The sequence below is a fragment of the Habropoda laboriosa genome, unplaced genomic scaffold, assembly GCF_001263275.1.
Source record: "Habropoda laboriosa isolate 0110345459 unplaced genomic scaffold, ASM126327v1 scaffold90, whole genome shotgun sequence".
Classification (NCBI taxonomy): domain Eukaryota; kingdom Metazoa; phylum Arthropoda; class Insecta; order Hymenoptera; family Apidae; genus Habropoda; species Habropoda laboriosa.
The window spans coordinates 1506870-1519619 of record NW_017100218.1 but is presented as its reverse complement, the minus strand read 5'-3'; the positions used below and the strand labels follow the sequence as shown (position 1 = coordinate 1519619).

Genomic DNA, 12750 nt, shown 5'->3' with positions numbered 1-12750 from the left:
CCGTATTTCATCGGATTCTTTCGCCTCAAGAAAGCTAACTCCCCTTTGCCTCTGACTTTCTCTGTCGATAATTTCGTAATTCGGCCTGTGTCCACTCGCGCAGGCAGTTTGAATCGTGGATTATTTAGTGGCGGAGGTGAAATTGCGTATCGTGAATCGTAATACAAAAAATAAGGGATCTTCAAATTTATGGAAAAGAGAAAATAGAGATCGAAAGCCTCGGATTTTATTCCCGAATGGTCCCTCAAAGTTTTTCACAGTTCCTAGGAACTTACCCTTGTCTCGTTCAATTAGCCTACTTAACCCTTTCGTCGCTGAATTGTTTTGTTAAAGAATTTATCGTTTATCTATCGATCGTCGTGTCTCTAACGAATGCTAAATTGAGATCAATTTTCATTCGAGTGCTCAAGTGAGATATACGCGTCCCATTGGTCACACAAAGGAAAGGGTTAACTCTGAAATAGAGCTGTCTTACGTTGACAAATACCCACGACGATCTACGGAATAGTTGTTTAGAGGCAAAAGGAAACGAGAGAAGTCTCGCTGGGCCATTACTCGATACGAGGTAAAACCGAAGATTAAAACGTTAACGGTACATATGTATCGGCAAAAGAGTGTACAGACGGAGCAGAAGTTTTAATCTCTGTCCCTCGTTTTACCGCAAGGATTCGAGAAAAAGACGAGTCCCAGCTGGCTTCCCTGACGACTATTGGCCTCACTGGCAAGGTAGTAGAGCCCCGCGGATAGTTAAATTCGTTTTCATTCCGTTTCGTTCCGTTTCGTTTATTTTCCCTCGATTTCACCGTGGCCTCTTTTTCGAGCTGACGTTAAAAGGTGCCGGCCCGCTAGTCGATCGGACATTTTATAGCATGCGTTTTGATGCGAATGCAATTTTGCTCCAATTCCCGTGCCGAGAGTGCATCTACACGTACACAGCGATGAACCAACGACTCGCCCATTCCGTCGTTGCATTATAAATAAATATCGAGAACCGGAGAAGCTTCGAAAAACGAGTGACGAATAATATCGTCAGGTCGCGAAAAAAAGTTCGCGTTTTCATCGAGCTTTTTGCAAATCGATCTAGCCTTACGAACATTTTGTTAGATGTGTTTCTTCTTTTTCATTTATCGCGTTGCCTGGAATTTTCGATCGTAAAATCGCTCTGAAAATTAGACCTCTATTCTCGCGGAAATTCTACAAGATTGACAGACGTTCTTTCGTCGAAAACTTTCTCTGAGTGCACCAGGAAAACTTAATTGATAGTTAATAAATTAGACATCGTGAAATCGACGCATAGCTGTTTCTCGTGAAACTGATCCATCGTTAACTCCACACATCTCGGTGTACCGCAAATACATACAAGCACACTTTCCAATGGTATTACAAACAAAATAGCCGAGCTATTACCCCACTTGGAGTACGTACACGAAGTAGAACAAGGTTTCTCGCGTTTCGAATTAATTAAACCGAACGCACTGTCCCCGCAGGCCATTCGCCGAAAATATCTATAAAGCGTCTCCTTGTGCCCGGAAGGGACTCGTTACGAAAATTGATACAGATCTCCTGGAACCGGTGCAACCGGTTCATCAAGGAAAGTCTGATTAAACAGAGGATGCCAAGCAACCGATAGCAGGGAAAGACGGAACCCGCGAGAACGAGACGATAGAAGGTAGAGAGGATCGGTGCAGCTAGGAGGTACCATGTTCTGAAGGGAATCAACGAGGAAGAACCAAGTCAACGGGAGAAGAGAGAGGGAGAGACGAAAACGGGGAGACGGGAGGAAGGGAAAGATATTGGAAAGAGAATTCGAGATAGATCCACGGTGACCGTCTACTTTTCCCAGTTTCTGGTTAACCTCTGTTCGGAACGGGAAGAGAGAGAGAGAGAGAGAGAGAGAGAAGGCCATTGCAACACCTTAGCCGGCGTTTCTGGTCCATAGCCGCGCGGTAGTTACCAAACCGTGGAAAGGAGGACGGCGGAAGAGAGGATAAAACGAGCGAGGGACCAGCGAACTAATCAGACTCGACCAATCCGAGTCGCTTTCCCCCGAGGAGCGGATGCTTCCTCTCGGCGGACAGGATAATTTAAACTTTCCTGCACGATGCGCCACGTATCTCGATCACTCCGCTAAACAGAATTAGATACGAGCATCAAATTCAAACGTTAACCACCTCGTCGTCCCAGTCTTCCTTTCTCTCTTCCTCTTCTCTCGCGTACTACCATTCGCTGTGTTACGTTTTGTCTCCTTGCTGTCGAGCACTTTTCAACAGTGCTCTCCCCGCGAAATTCGCGTAACGTGTGTACGTACATGAAACACGAAGGACGCTGTAATGAAAAAGTGAACGGAATGGAGCACGCGGCTCGAACGTGTGAAAAGATCATTTAAACTTTCGTTCCTGCGCGCTCTGCGAACATCGTTCAAGCTTTATTACCGCTGAATGTCGCGTCCAGATTAGCTTGGTACCGCCTCGTGTGTAGGAATCCCCGATGCTAATACGAGGATGCACTGTGAGGACCTGTTTCGAACTCGAATCTGGGATTATTGCGCTGCAAACGAGGGAATTGACACCTGAGCTTCCTTGCAGCGATTACGATCGTATCTTGGAACAGTTTTGATACGAACAATTGAGGAGAAATTGCAATTTTTCGTGGCAGTGATATTTCAATCAGCTAAAGTTAAATTTTTGCGTTCAGAATAGTATAGAAATTTATAAAATCATCGTACGATTTCAGTAGGTAACATGAAAAATGCAAGAATATCGGCAGCAGTAAACTTTCAGAAATCAAATAAAGCGAAAATGTGGAAAATCAAAAATTCCAATCGGTGAATGAACAATTTTTCCAATTTAGTTTGCAAAGACTTCTCATCGACGCTTTATCGTACCGGTTTTATTACAACTTTTTAACAAAGCATTCGTTAATTCAATTCGACGAGGTAAATTAGGTCAGCCTGTGACAATGTACATACATATATGTAAACGCGAGTAACATGTTCATCGATCGACGTTAATCCAAGATTTCTCCCTATCCTACCGTACGTCCCGATAAAAACTTGTAATTCCTTGTTTCACCTGGTTTCCCATGCAAAAAAGCGCGTTTTTCATACAGCATATTTACCTACAAACATTTCACACACCTCCCTATTTTCCATCGTTCCAATTTCGAGTTCTCCACCATTCACCGGTGTTTTTTCCCCCCTCGTTCGATCTCCCCAATCGACCGTGTTGCTCCTATTTCACCGATCCACCGCTACTTTACTTTTTCCCCAATACTTTTCGTAGCCCAGTCCCGGCGCATTCATAGCGACGATACAGAGAAAACCACCGCGTGGCGACCACGATTATATCGACTGTAAACAGAAAAAAGCAGCTGGAAACCAGGTCAGACTTCTATCTATATATGTATATGTATATATACATGCGCATATATAGATTTCGATCGAATATCGATCATCAGGCGACGCGTAAACGATAAATGCCTGCACAGGACAAAGTTTCCCCGAACATGCGGTTCTCTGTACACAGACCGTGGATTTTCATCGACGCTGCTAAAGCTTCCCCCGCAACGACCGACCCGATCGAACTTTCGTTCTGTCTTCCCCCGTTAAACCTCTTCCAACAACCCTCTGTCGGCTCGTTTAACCCTCCCTTTCCCTTCTGCCATCCCTAAACCCGGCTCCCCTATCTCGAAGACACCGAATGTTCAATTAGGGTGATCTCGTTCAAACGAGTAGCGCGCGTTGGATTTTAGAACGGGGAAACTGGAAACGATCGTCGGAAAGAGACGCCGCGAAAAATAAAAGGAAATCCAACGGAATGCACGCACCTGCACGCACTCTGCGTCTGTGCGTGTGTTTGTGTGTTCTAGGTGGTAGGAGGAAGTAAAAAATTCACAGATGACACGGAGATCGAGGCAATTTAACTTTCACGACGAAGTCAAAAGTGTGCCGAGCGGTACAGCGGCGGCGAAGCTTTTGATGAAAAGCACCGCGTATCGGGACGGTCAGAGGCAAAAGACTTTACCGCAACCGCTCCTAACGGAATACATTATTTCTTAATCCGTTCTCCTGGCGAAAATTTGCCCGGAGTAAAAACGGATCGGAACATCTGGAGGTTCGAGCTGCTGGTCGATTGGATTTAATCGTGACCGGAAAACATTTTATTTTTTTCCTTTCTCTTCTGTTCTATTTTTTTTTTTTTCTCTGGTTCTTCAGTAAGGTACGTTCGATTTGGTATTCTCGAAACTTTCATATTAAACTGAAGAGGTTTCCACAGCAAAATGGTTATCGGTCCTTTTTATCCGTACTTCGTCTTCTTCTTCTTCTTCTTTTTTTTAACAACTTGCACAGATTACTCGTAACGAATGAAATTTCGCGGATGAAAAGAGGGGAGACGAAAGAAAAAAGGAAATTCTTCGGTAATTCCAGTGGAGAGAAAAGAGAAATATAGGAAGAACTTTAACTAGTCCAATTCTGACCGTTTCACCTCCAGTTGAATGCAACGATACAGCCCCCGAATTCGCGTAACGCGTTTACCAGCGAAAAATACACGCGACCTATATTCCCCTGTAACAATGCCCCGAAAAGAATATAACTGTTCGCAACACGTGCACCAGCCAGGGAATTTTTCCGCTTTCAAGCTTGACGTGCGTACACACGTTCCAGTGAAAAACGCATCGAATCGCTTTCGCGGCTGAAAAAATCAATTGTCTTCGTTTTATTCGCGTGTTCCGGATACTTTCGTACGATACGTGAAAATTCCTTGCGAAAAAGCTTCTTACCGTTCTCGTCCTGCGAGATCCCCGCGGAAACTCGAAGAACGCGAAACGTTTCTATTTTTTTTTTTTTCCGTGGAACGAGGAGCGAGATTGTCGAAAGGTCGGAAAATTTGGTTATTCGACGAAAATCGCGGTGGCTTGGTGCAATGGTTAAAAGAGTATCGAGGGTGGCCGAGGGAAACGAGTCAACGATTTATGCGGCTGACAGTCGCGCTTTAACATCTTTATTTCACTGCCATTCGCCGGACGGGAAATTTATCGGCGGTCCGTTCATTTTTCCGTGTCTCGCGCAGCTACAAAATGCCCTCGTTAATCGAGAGGCTTACGTCAATTACGCTAATGAGCGGCGCAGAACGAGCGCGAACGGCCAAGGATATTATTCACAAAATTAACGCTGAAACCCGCCGCCGCCTGCCGCCTCGCTCGCTCTCTACCCCGGGCCTGCTATGAATCCGTTTAAAGGCACGCTTCGTCCCAAATTTCCGTTTCGAATTCAACTTTGATTACTCGTTTACTGACCAATCGAATTATTCCATCCCTCCCCTCCCTCTCTCGTCCACCTTTTCCCCTCGCCTTCCGACTGGCGTGTTCTAAAACGCGAGCAAACTGCACAGCGGATTGTAACTTTTTTTTTTTTTTCTCACGATACCTTTTGTCGCTGTTTCGTGCGCGATTCGAAAAATTCGTAATGGGGGTGGAAAAAAGGGCGACTATTTTTAACAGGATTTCGGTCGGCGAGGTAATCGGTAAATGTGTAAATGCTGGGACACTCACCACCACTCCTCGGCGTGTCGGTGGGACCAGAACGTTGTCGCAACCCTGAAATAAAAATGAAATATGTGAAATTTTGTGGGAGGAGTAAGAGAAGTGGAGGGTTGTTTTTAACGAAGTGTAACTTGTTTTTCGAATATCCGGAAGTTTTGGGGTATAGAAATATTTAACGAGCGAAGGGGTACGATATTCGATCTATTTCGAAGACAACTGTTTACTGACAGTCGTTTCACAATGGTTATTGCAAATTAGAACGTAATTCCATGTAGCGAGCAGTTTAAAATTGATACATTCTAATTTCTGGAACATTACTAATAATGTAGATAGTGAAATGAAGTTTGTAGTTTATTTTCAAGTATTTTAATTATAGAGAAATTAGTGTTTCTTGTTAAATAACAATTTCGAAAGTTGTTTATAATTACTAGAAGTATTAAATAAATTTGTTACGCGATTTAACGGCTTAATTTATTCATCTCGCATTGAATTAACAATTGCATGCAGTAGATTTGTTAGAAATTGTTTGTAACTTTGATTGAAAATAGAAAAACCAGTGTTCTTCTTGTGTGAATTACAAATGGGACATTCAGGCCACCACAGGAACGAAGGAAAATCGAGAAGATCGTAAAAATCCCGAAATTCGAGCGAGAAACTTAGAAACTTGCTAAAAAATTCCCAGCGCCTCGGAAATGGTTGACTTTACTACTTGTGGAATTCGAGAAAAGGGACCGAAGCTAATTGGCGAAGTCAGCCATATCTCAGACATCGAATTTTTCGAGCGTCTGAGATATGATTGAGTTAACTACTTGCTCCGATTCCGAAAATACTCTAAAATTTCTCGAATTCAGCTCGACTAAGTAATCTTCAATTTCCTGTTCCTTTGTCAACCTGTCAGATTATCGGCAACTGATTGAAAGTCATTCGTCTACAGGATTCACCTGCAACGCAACTTCCCCTCAAGCTGCCGCAGTGTAAAACCGTAGAACAGTGGAGATAACCCGACCGCCTATTTTCCGCTTATTTGGTCAGGCGATGACGTCAAAAGCCTCAAGTTTGCTTTGCCGAGCAATATCAGATTTTTCGACTTCCCGATAACAAGGTCCAGTGTACATTTATTCCCTCGCTAGTTTCGCCTCTGAAATCCTCTCTATCTCCTCTTTTCCCCGATATAATGGACGAAGTAATTTGTCCGAAATATTCGAAAATTACGCGTAACTTGGCCGGCTAGTGGCCGGGCATCCGCCAAGAGAGCGTACACGATCGATCCCCAAGCGCAAGTTGATGCGCTCTCGCGTTTTAATGAGTCTAATATTTTTAATTATTAACAGAAGTTCCGACGAGAGAGAGGAAGCGGATCGCTTTACCCCAGGGGCTTCTAAGCTGTATCGCAAAATTCCCTCGAATTCGTCTACCACCCGGTTTACGACGCAAAAGAGGAAGGGAACGAGGACGAAACGATGGATCTTCGGATTTGCTTACGCGAATTTCTTGTACGGAGGAAAAAGGGAGGGAAAAAAGAAAGAATATTTTGCGGATGTACTTCCGGCAGAGCGACTGGAGGTGGAATATGAACGGATTTATGGCAGAGAAGACGCTGGGGCTTGCACGTGGCTGGCTTTATGACACGGTCGCGAATCTTCCGCTATTTTTGAGCCGAGGAATTTTCACTTTGGCAGCTGACAGCCGGTGGAAGAGGAAAGGATGGTATGCGAAAAGGGAAGGAAGAAAGTGAGGCGTGTGCGTTTCAGGCTGAACTGGTGTCGGTGACAGGCGTTTTCGAATATCGGCGGCTTAGGCAGAAGGAGGGAATCTCGCGAACAGCCTGGTCTACTTAATTGAACAATGCAGTCATCCGGCGAACGTTGAAACTTGAACACGGCTCTTTCTTGTATTTTTAAATGGTGGAAAAAACCGGCGTAGAAGCTTAATGGAGTTACATCCGATATTCTATTTGATTCGTTGCTCGACATTAATGTATGGAATATATATTTCATATTAGTACGTTCCGTGCTGCAGGAAAATTAAAGGCTCTTCGGCGATACTTGGAAACACGAGAGAAGGCTAGTTTTAAAGAACGACGGTATTGGATTTTTATCCTAATTTTACATTGAATACATATTTGGTTAAACGTTGAATGTAGAGATATTCTTGATACACTGCTGGATACGAAAATACTAAAACGTAATAATTTTGCAATTTTACTATATTCATCGCGAGAACCGTACTGTAAAATGAGACTTGAAATGCAACTAAAATTAAAAGTGCTTTTAACCCTAGAACAGTGACATAGGGAATGCAGTGCCCCAAGGGACACAGTTGACTAATGAACCGCAAATTTTTTCCTTCCTTTTTATATTTTCACTTTAAAAATATCCTCGCACCCGATAAATATATATTTACCAATTTATTTTCAACTTAAAGCGAACAATTTTGCAATTTTAATACCAACAAAGGTAGTAAAAAAAAAAATACAAATATTATGTACCACATGAGGTACAAAGTGCTCCATATCACAAAAATTCCCAAAAAATCGCAAGCTCAACGTGACGAGAAAAGTAAAGTTACTATTGCAAGGTTAACACACGGCGCACCGATAAATCCAAAAAGGGCTAACGACCTTCGAGAAGCCATTAAACGCGCCATCGATGTAACGACGAAAATCCGCGTGGCGAACTCTCTCGAGGGAGAAGAATCGTAAAGAAATCGCGTTCGAAAGGGGTGTTGCAGAGAGGGAGGAAGGTTAGGCGGCGGCACAAGATGTTCCAGCTGACTTTTCTCACCGGAATCCTCGGTGTTTCTCGTTCGTCGAACATAAACGGCAAAGTTAACGTACTTACGGCTCCCTATCGAGCCGAGATCCCCATCATGTGCGCCGCTTTTATATCCTCCTCGTGACTCCACCCTCTTCGCCCACTCACGGCAACTCCACCTCCCGCGACGACCTTCGCCGCCGCCGCCTGTATAAGCGGCCCGTAACTTTTGCATTGAAACTTTATCTACGGTACTTTTTTTGAGCGCAACGTCAACTCTACACCCTGCATGCCAGCCTCCGAACTCGCTGAATTACAAATCGGACGTGCACCCCGCCCGAAAGAGGCGGGAGGAAAGAACGAGGATGAAACACGACGAGGAGAGGGAGCAGCGAGCGGGAGCGGAACGAAAGAAAGCAGAAGGAAGGAAAGAAGAAGGAAGACACGAGTTGAAGAAGGGGGTTTGAAGGCAGAGAAACGAGGGTATTTCAATCTCGTTCGTTGCCTCGATGCCACTCCGACGCACCGAGTTCGAAAACTTTCGCTTCTCGGCTCGTCCGGCTGACTGAGTTTTTCCAAGTGGTATAGAAACCGGATCCTTGGTACAGGAACCGTGCACATTTTCAACTCTCATCCACGGACACACACCGTCTACCCTCACCTTCTCTCTCCTCGCTTCTTCCACACGTTTGCGGACTCTCTCTCTCTCTCTCTCTTGAAAAAGCAGGAATAGGTATCCGCGCAGGCAGTTTGTTTAACGAAGCGACGACCCGGTAACGTGGATATTCTTTTTACCCAGTGGATAGGGATAAAGGAGAAACTTTTGCTCGCTCTTAATTCTGTTTACAGTAGCGACGAAAGCTCGTCAGAAGTTTAGGGATAGATTAACGAGCGTGGTCATAAATTCTGGAATTCCAGAGAACCAAGGAAGGAAGGAAGGTTAGAGTGGGAGAAAGAGAAGGGTTGCTGTTGGAGAGAATAAGCGTTACTTAGGCCGTTATCTCGATTGCAAAATGGAGAAACCTTCTCGTTTCACGAAATTACATTCCAAGTGTTGGTCATTATCGCCCGTTAAATCCCGGCCACTTGGACTACCATCCAGCACCGAAGCTTTCCTCTTTCTCTCTCTCTCTCTCAATGGACAACGACCCAGAGGGGATTCGTCGAGACAGAGAAGCTCGAGTGGACCGTGTTGTATCGTTACCGTTCTCCTATTCCTCCTCGATCGACTCCGTGACAGAGCAATAATTACCTCCGCGAGATCGTTGCCACGCCACTTTTATTTCGAGCACGACCAAACCGGCTGTTATGCTCGTTACAGAGACCTCCGGTCGTTTCGCAAAACCGTCTCGAAACTTCTCGAAAATCGTATCGGAAGTGTACGGTTTCGAACCTCGGCGTGAGTATTTATCACGGGATCGTGGGTGGACGGTAACAGAGACATCGCAAAGTTATTGTTATATAATAAAGCAGTGTCTTTACGCGAGCCACCCTTAACGATGGTTTCTCAGCAGCGTCGAACGATTCGAGAACACACCGTACCGAAGAGTCGTAAAAGTCGACGAGTACGAGGCGATTCGGGGTGGCGGAACTGCCGGGAAAAACGAGCGAACCCTCACCATCGAGCGACATATATGACGACAGTGGATGGTTCCCTGGCCTCTGTAAGGTGGAGTGCAGCCTTCGCTGGCAGCTTCTTAGATCCGAAACGACAATATGTATCGCACGTATGTATGGGTGGGTTGTAAGTTCAACAGGGAGGCGAACCGGGAAGCGAGAAAGATAAGAGGAACGTGGGTAGACTCGCTACTCCACGCTGCCGATAAGAGATCACACCTAACTTAACCTCGTCTTTGCCATAGGACGAACGACCGGGAGCAACCGACGACCTACCGTGCTCAGTTGAACTAGTTTCATCCCCTGATATCGTATTCTCCTCCTTTTCTTTCTCTTCTTTCTCTTTCTTCTCCTCTTTTAATAACAGAGAGGGAGAGAAGAGTGCCGCCTGCATCGGTTATCGTTATTAGGAACAGGAATTTTCTGTAGTTTGTGTAATTTATAGAAAATTCTTCTGCTTTTCTGCAACGAAATTTTACGACATCAAGAGCAGTTACGTCAGTTGTACGTTATCAGGGTAGAAAGGATCCTCTGATCACTTTAACCAACGCAGAAATAATCTATTCATCGGTGACGAACAATTGCACGCGACGTGCTCTAATTCGTTCGTCGCTTTCCATCGTTTCCGCCTGTATAAAAAACAATCATATTCAAGCCTCTTTTATTTCATTCCGCGTTACACTGAAATTTCAATCGTTTCACGGGGACTGAAGCTGTGTGCCAGTCAACCAGCCAGCCAGCGTCGAATCGTTTCGAAATGATAAAAACGTGTCGCTGGAACGGAGAGAGAGAGAGAGAAAAAAGAGACAAAAAAAGGAAGGAAATAAACGATCTAATTCGGTGAACGGAACGTAACAATAAGCGACCCATTGAAACGACCGTCACTATTTAGGTATATTTCCGTGTAATTACTCGAAACAAGTAAGAGAGAGAGAGAGAGAGAGAGAGAGAGAAAACGATACAGAGAAATGAAACGTGGTTCGGAATCGAATGTAATTTACAAAGCGAACCAACTCCTGCCTGTTTCGCATCGAGTGAATCGCGAAAACACCCACGGAACCATTTTTATCGTTATATATTTAAACCGTGCACAGGGGAGGGAAAAAAAAAAGGCACAACTCCCCTTTTGAAAACGCAGTTACGGAAGGAACCGGAGAGAAAAGAGAGAGAGAGAGAGAGAGAGAGAGATTGTGTATGTGTGTATAGTGAGCGAATGGAAAAGCGAAAAATAGAAAAAGAGGAAAAAGTAATAAAAAAAAAATAGAACGATCGCTGCAAGCTGTTGGCACAGGATCCACGCACGCTGCAACGTGCGCGTATGTGTGTATAGATTATCTAAATGGATCGTTCCTATGCACAGCTACACACACGCACGCACACACACCTGTTTTCTCCACCCCTGTTCTTTTAGCTCGTTGCTTTTAATGACGACGTTACGAGTGGCTTCGGAGCCGGCCATTATTCGAATAATTTACGGCAAATGTTTATCTAAGATAATTGTCCGAGCAAAGTCTCCTCGGTTGTGCTCCTCCTCCTCCTCCTCCTATCTAGGTAACGGGCTTGTTCGTTTACATAATAATTATTTATCGCGAGGATGCTGCAACGAGCGTCGATGTTTGCTCTAAGCTGCGCCCACTCGAATAAAGTCTTTTCGACGGGAACGCGGGGGAGATTCGTTTGGCCCAAGAATTATTCATTCCACGTAACAAACGCGTCTCTCTAACGGAACGAGAGAGAGAGAGAGGCTGAAACGAACCGGTGGGAAATGAATGTTTCGTTAGGTGATTAATAATTGGCGGAATGATCTTTCGCGAATTACTCGAGTAATTATCGACGGTTTCACGATTTCACCTGGGCGTGATGTGTGTATCGCTGTTCGACAATTACGAATAACAAATTTCCACGATTTCCCGAACGATTCCACTGACACGAGACAAACAAGATACACGCGGAAAATTCTAATATTTACGGCGATATTTATCTAGAATTCTATATCTCGTATGTTACCGGAAGAAACGTTGAATATTATAAACGTAAATTGAAATTTAATCGATTAAACAATCGCTACCGAGTTTCGAAAATTCCCCGAAGAATACAAAATTGTATTTCCTGCAAATTGTTTGCTTTAATAGAATTACCGGAAGTATACACGCTCGGCAGGTCTATACGAAGATTATAATTATCGCCGGCAATTATTCGAGGAAAATCGCGAAAACTGTTACACGTGCCTGAAAATTCGTCTGCAGGTTGTAACGTCGCTTCTGGCTTTGACGTACACCGTCAACGAGAGAGAGAGAAAATACGTATTCCTTGGGATTTACCTTTCGGCTGCAACGGAATGCACGATGAACAAGATCGAATCAGGTGTATAGGGTATCAAAGGGGACGCAATCGGAAAACTAGTAGAGGGAATTAATATCTCGTTCTACCGATTCGTTCGACTACGAACCCAGAGACAAGGTGCAACCGGCGTGTGCAAACCTTCAGGATTATTTATCTTCGAAGCAGCGAAATTTCTATATTCGAACGACGTCAAATGCAGCCGCATACACACACACACACACAAGCTCTGACCCGTTTACATTGTCGTGAAATCAATTCCCCCCTCTGGATGCGCGTAATAACATTATACCGACCACGATCGAGCTGATCTTTTATTAAAATATCGTTGGTACGGCAGCAGGGGGACAGTAAATAGACGAGCTGCATTCGACTGGTCAAAGGACATTTTCCGTTGATAAGCGAATTAATTGCACTCGATTACGAAAGAGCTCGTCAACTCTAGAAACTACTTTATTACAATATCGATGGGGTATATATATACATATCTATATATCCG

At 44.4% G+C, this 12750-nt stretch overlaps 1 protein-coding gene across 1 annotated transcript in view; it reads right to left on the bottom strand.

Annotated features, from left to right (window-relative positions):
* Positions 1 to 12750, bottom strand: part of LOC108570898 (hemicentin-2) — a 378548-nt gene that overhangs the window by 291437 nt on the left and 74361 nt on the right. The window contains exon 2 of the mRNA XM_017932826.1: positions 5551 to 5595. Coding sequence (XP_017788315.1) covers positions 5551 to 5595 — 45 coding nt within the window. The remainder of the gene's footprint in view (positions 1 to 5550; positions 5596 to 12750) is intronic.